Genomic DNA, 6,456 nt, shown 5'->3' on the forward strand with positions numbered 1-6,456 from the left:
TTAAATTTTGAATAGATACCCATTCCTTTCTCTATATTAATACAGCCACTACTCCTCAGGTATTCATTATCTCTCACCTAGACTGTTTCAGTAGACTTCTAATGATTCTCCATGCCTCAAGTAATATTACCCTGCTGAGCATATTTCAGTGGCTGCCTGGTGTCTCTAGGACAGTGATGACAAACTTTTTAGAGCCAGAGTGCCAGGCTATGCCCTGCACCAGAGATCATGTGCCATGTCCATGAGTGCCCCCCCACCCCCACCCCCACACTCTACATAGGGCAGAGGAGGGAGAAAGTGCTTCCATTGGGCTGCTGAGCGCAGATGTGGGTGAAGTGAGGAATGCTCTCAGTGCAAGTGAAGAGGAGGATGGGGAGTGGCTTGAACACTCTGCTCCCCTCCATTTGAACTGCCCACCTTACCCCTTGTGTGCTCCCATTGGGTTGCTGAGCAGATTAATATGAAAGGCCCCACCTCCCTTTCCAGTTTGATTACACATTCCTCATTCACTCTGCAGCCCATCACTATGACCTTCTTGCCACTCTTCCCATACAACCCCTGCTCTTGTCCTTCTCTGCCAACTCTCACAATCCTTGATTCTCTTCCAGACTTAGTTCAGGCTCCTCCTACACCGGAGCCATCTCTGCAACTGCCAGAGTTTACCCCATATGGGTTTTGTATTTATACATGTCAGTTTTGCCCATCTTGACCTCTCCTCATTACCCTCCCCCAACCCTGGGTGACCCTTCTCCCTCAGATGCCAGTTTCAGCTGTTTTCCTTTGGTCACTTGCCAGCCAAATGGGTTCTTGCAGCTTTTTGCAGATGATTCTGAATGTACATATCCGGGTCCAGTCTCCTTCCAGACACACAGTGCCCACCATGCATCTCTGCCTAATTGTAGTTAGCACCTTACATTCATCCTCCTCTCAAGCCGCTCCTCCCTAGCTGTTCCCCTCTCTATGTAGAGTATGACTTCCTCAGGCTCAGTGACTCTTCTTTCCTCTTCCTTCACATTAAACCAGAGACCTGGCCTGCAAGTTCCATCTCAGCATTGCTCATTTATATCACTTGGATCTTTCCCTTTTGCTCAGCTAACATAGCCCACACCCTGATTTAGTCCTTAGCCTTGCATCAGTTCTGGTCATAACCTCCTGGTTTTTCTCTAAGCTTCTGATTTTTCACTCTTGTCAACCCTTTTCCATCCTAGTTGCCAAAATAACCTCTTAAAGACTATATCCAAGACTATATTTTACTGCTATAAAATAACTTCAGCGACTCTCTTACGTTTTCTAAGAGAAAATGCTGAATGCTGCCTGCCTGTCTAGCCTTTTTCACCCATATAACTCCTCTTCATTTATATATTCAATTCTAGCCAAACTAGACTACTAACTTTGTTTCCTGAATTTGAAATTTTATCTCCAGCTGTCCATTCACTCAAGCCAGAACTACATTCATAACTCAGCCTACAAAAATTGTATTCTTTCTTTGTCCAAGACTCTTTAGATGCTACCCCTGGTTGGTTCACTCTTCATGAATTATTTTTTATTTATCTATTTGTGGCAATGCTGGATCACCATCAAAATTCAAATTTCTTGACAGCAGGAGGAAGTATTTTATGTTTGTCTTTGTATTGTGCATTTTAAAATGGCTCTGAACCTTGGGAGACTACATCTCCCAGGACTCTCTACCCCATTGTATAATCCTGTGCCTTACACATTATAGGCAATTAATAAAGAATTGTTGATTTTAATTTACTACACCATCAATCCCAGCCTTCAGCCAATGAGATAAATTTATAAACAGCTGGTAAGGATACATTTTTGAGACATTATATGGTTTGAATCTTTTAAAAGTGTGTATTGAATATGCTTGATTGAAATATTTGCATTTGAGAGAGGTGTGTAAAAAGCTAGATCTCAAGTCTTAAGTGAAGTTGCCTATCTTTAACAGCAGCTTGTATTCCCCATACTCTGTTCATGTACTAATTCTCTTTGCTCAACCAGAACTTACCCAAACATATTATTAATAATGAACATAAATTTAGTATTTTAAGATTTACAAAACATTTAAATTTTACAGTAATAACCCTGAGAGATAGGCCACAATTGTCATTAGGCCAGTTTCCTGGAAACTTGAGTCTCAATAAGGTTGTGGCTTGCTCACAATTCTGCCAGTTAACCAGTGTTGAAAGCAGGATTCAAATCTTAAGTCTTCCAGACTCCCACATCCAGTTCAGTAGGTAGATAGATAACACTTATTTCCCCTTATCTTCTCATTCAGTTTGGATTATTATTTTTCTGATGTTCATTTCCTAGCATTCTAAATATGTCGGTTACACTTGAGCTTACTGTTCTCTTGACATGACCTATCACATAATAAGATCCTTTTTGGAGAGATAAATAATATGTTGATTTGACCATTTGGAGCCTATAGAACTTACTTAGAATTTTCTCTTTTTATTTTGCAGTATATTCCACTAATAGTTGACATATGCTGCAAATTAGTTGAAGAAAGAGGGCTTGAATATACAGGCATTTACAGAGTTCCTGGAAATAATGCTGCTATCTCAAGTATGCAAGAAGAACTCAACAAGGGAATGGCTGATATTGATATACAAGATGATGTAAGTTAATTGCTTTTTGTTTTATTTGATTGTTCCAGAGTGTTTTGTGATGACTATAAAATATTACATATTTCCTTTTCAAAAACCTAGAAATGGCGAGATTTGAATGTGATAAGCAGTTTACTGAAATCTTTCTTCAGAAAACTTCCTGAGCCTCTCTTCACAAATGGTAAGTTATCTTCTGTAAAACCAATTTAACTTCATGCCTCTAGGTTTTAATTTCTAAGAAAATGAAACTTTGAGAAAAATAACTCTTGGTAAAAGAAAAAGACGACTTTGGTTACCTATTGTGTTGAAAGTAAGAGTTATGGTACTGAACTGTTTTCTTCCTTGATAAATTTCACCATGTTTAGAATCCATGAAAACAAGTTTATATACAAATGACATTCCACAAAACTACATTTTTGTGTCTCTCCTTATTTCTGGCACTTAACATTTCTTACTGTCCCTAGTCAGACTCTTTAAACATGTTAGTATATTTTACTTATATGTTTATAATAGAGTAACAATCCCTTGCTAAGTACATATACATACATACATAGATGTATGTATATGGAGAGACAGAGATACATACATACACACATATGTAGAAAATCTTATAGTTGGTGCTTGGGACAGGAAAAAAGAGGTCTAGATAAAGCTTCTTGCTTTTGTCCAACATTTGCAATCTAAGTAATTTTAATTTAGTATGTTGTTTTGGAGGCCTAAACTTTAAACTTACTTAAGATCCACTTTTTGTTCTCTTATTTATTTTCTTAAACCCTTACCTTCTGTCTTAGAATCCATACTAGGTATCAGCTTCAAGACAGAAGAACAGTAGGGACTAAGCATTTGGGGTTAAATGACTTGCCTGAGGTCATATTTGAACCCAGGACCTCCAGACTTCAGGTCTGGCTCTCTATGCACTGGGCCATCTAGCTGCTCCTTTCTATTTTCCAAAAAATAAACTATTTTGTTAACACTAAAAAACAATATGGTTCAGTTTAGAGGAAAAAAAAATGTCTTTCTGTTGCCAGATAAATATGCAGACTTTATTGAAGCAAATCGAAAAGAAGATCCTCTAGAGCGTCTAAAAACATTAAAAAGACTAGTGAGTATTACTCATCAATTTGAGTATTACAACCGAAATTTTACAAGCTTTTATTTAACTCCATCACTAATATGTTTTCCAGATTCACGATTTGCCTGAACATCATTACGAAACCCTTAAGTTTCTCTCTGCTCATCTGAAGACAGTAGCAGAAAATTCAGAAAAAAACAAGGTAGGTAAATAAAAGATTCAAGAAATACTCTTTAAAGTTTTTCATCAAAACTTTGAGTTTATGGCACAAAATCAAGAGTAGCCTTGTAATAAAAGAAAGAAGTACTGATATGTTCATCTGGCTTACTAAATAGATCCCCAGATCTAGAAGCAGTGAGAGGAAGAGGCACAGATATAAACAAATTCTAGTGGTTCCAAAATTTTTATTCTGAGGAAGGTGAGTGGTACTTAACATTATTCTGTTATTACTGGTTCCTTAATTCCTTTCTTTTGCAAGGCCTTTTCAATTTTAAAGTAGTAGTCACTTTTTTTTTCTTGATCATCAAACTATTTGAGGTAGGCAAAAGAAATCTTCATTTTTCAGAAGATAAAAATGACACCTAGAGCAGCCACTTTTGCCCAAGGTGCCACAGCTTTTAAAAGGGGTAAAGCTAGGATTAGAGGCAACATCTTTTGACTTTTAGATCAGTGGGATTTTTTTACTACATTGGGAAAAGAAGAAAAATGACTCCCTATCATGCCTCTGAACCCCACTGTATTGTAGCCTTAGCTAGTACTAAGACCCTTTGTTGGGAAAAACATTAAGACTAGACAGAAAAATGGCTACATGTGCTATAAGATCTTGATTCAATATGGTTTGTGTGGGTAATTTTCAATCCTGTACTATCTGCAAGTCAATAGAGTATTTGTATCACCTCTGAACCTGAGGCTCTTTATCTATAAAATTAAGGAGTTAAATTTAGATGATAGAGAAGATTTTGAGCTCTAAATTTGAGCCTAGTGATTGACTTCACTTTACATGCTCATATTTTGCAGTCTAAGGGTAGTTTCAAAGAAACTGTCCAATGCCTTATTTTTCTCTCTTTGGGTAACAGGCAAAAACCTCTGTTTATACTTGTGACAAAAATCACTTATAGCAATTATTATTTAAGTAAGCAATGAATCCATATAAATTGCAGGTTGTTTTATTTTGGATAGCGTTTCATAAGAGTAATTTCATATGCTTAGTAAACATTATTGGTAAGTAGTTTGACCATGAATTTGGTGTGCACAAAAACCTCACCCTTTATTGGGTAGCCCCTAAGTATAGTTAAATATGTGAATTAGAGCATGGGCACTATGTAAGTCTTCAGACTAGGCACTCTAATCTGAAACCTAGTCACATTTTACCTTTCAGGCACTTGCCACTTTAGCCATATGGGACTACTTACTGCTCCTTAACTATTACCTTCTTTCTTCATCTCCTTGCCTTTGCACGGGGCACGTCCCAGTCCTGAAATTCAATCCTGCATCTCATCTCTGCCCCATATAATTCCTAACTTCCTTCTGAAGTAGGCAATGTGCCTGCCACTCATACCTTTCCTGATCCACCATCCAATTACTATGCATTTACTTTGTATGCATTTTGCATTTACTTATCTGTCATTACACCTTCTTCTCTTGACTTTTCTAGCTCCTGGCATAGTATCTGGAACATAATGAATGTTTAATAAATGTTTGATAAATTTATCTGACATTTCTGTCTTGGTTTCAAGCGGTGCTATTTCTAAAGGGCCATTTCTTGAAAAACACATAAAGTCAAATCAAATAACCATTATTCAAGCATTAATTACTTTCAGAACAATGTGTTATATTGTTAGGAAATATCAAGAAAATGCACCCAAAGTCCATGTCCTTGAGACCCTTATAATGAAATTGGAGGCACACACAAAGACTTAGATGTTTTTAAAAACAATGTTAAAATAATGTGATTAAAATAAAATATTCAGGGTTAAGATCATTCATATTTAATACCTAGACTTTCTAAAAGGTATATTTCAAACCAAATTTAAAAGAAGGCTAAGGATATGAAATGAATTGGCCTTTCAGGTAGGGAGAAATGACAAAGCAAGAAGATAACAAGCTGGGGGTGGTGGATATGTAAATATGGAGCCACCCACCAAATAGGCCTAATAAATCAGGTGTTTTTCTTCAAGATGACCTTTCAGAAATTTAAGTCTCTTTGACATTTTAAAATAACATAATGCCATCCCCTTCACCCCCAACCTTTTTTTCCAGATGGAACCAAGAAACCTGGCGATTGTTTTTGGTCCAACTCTTGTGAGAACATCAGAAGATAACATGACACATATGGTGACTCACATGCCTGACCAGTACAAAATCGTAGAAACCCTCATTCAACATGTAAGTAGGTGGTCACTCTGAGAAAAGACTCTCTGAATGAAAGAAGAAAGTTTAAATTCTTTCTCCTTTTTGTTTAATGAAAATATTTTCTCTCTCTCCTATCCTCCATACTAATGACAATTTGGAGGGTTTTCTCATTTTTTTTATTTTAAATTTTTAGCATGACTGGTTTTTCACAGAAGAAGGTGCAGAAGAGCCTCTTGTAAGTTCCTTTCTCCTTTTGTCTTTGTGGTCAGTTGTTTTTGTTTGGGACACACAGTCCTGAGGTTTTGGCAGTGTGACCATAGTGCACTGTTTCCTACAATTAGCTCTGCATTTCAGAAGTTGACTTCTCACTTCTCAATTTCTTTTGTAATGGAAATACCAACTAAGTGTGGTGCTAGGTTT

At 36.9% G+C, this 6,456-nt stretch overlaps 1 protein-coding gene across 5 annotated transcripts in view; it reads left to right on the forward strand.

The window, feature by feature from the left end:
• The window catches only part of ARHGAP21 (Rho GTPase activating protein 21), a 197,793-nt gene that overhangs the window by 183,930 nt on the left and 7,407 nt on the right, over positions 1-6,456 (forward strand). For all 5 annotated transcript variants that reach the window (XR_008912422.1, XM_001376252.4, XM_007504864.3 and 2 more), the window contains 6 exons: positions 2,469-2,624; positions 2,715-2,793; positions 3,641-3,714; positions 3,797-3,886; positions 5,944-6,069; positions 6,230-6,271. Coding sequence is in view for 4 of the 5 variants with exons in the window: in XM_001376252.4 (XP_001376289.2) it covers positions 2,469-2,624; positions 2,715-2,793; positions 3,641-3,714; positions 3,797-3,886; positions 5,944-6,069; positions 6,230-6,271 (567 nt within the window). In the remaining variant the exon portion in view is untranslated. The remainder of the gene's footprint in view (positions 1-2,468; positions 2,625-2,714; positions 2,794-3,640; positions 3,715-3,796; positions 3,887-5,943; positions 6,070-6,229; positions 6,272-6,456) is intronic.

The sequence above is a fragment of the Monodelphis domestica genome, chromosome 5, assembly GCF_027887165.1.
Source record: "Monodelphis domestica isolate mMonDom1 chromosome 5, mMonDom1.pri, whole genome shotgun sequence".
NCBI lineage: Eukaryota > Metazoa > Chordata > Mammalia > Didelphimorphia > Didelphidae > Monodelphis > Monodelphis domestica.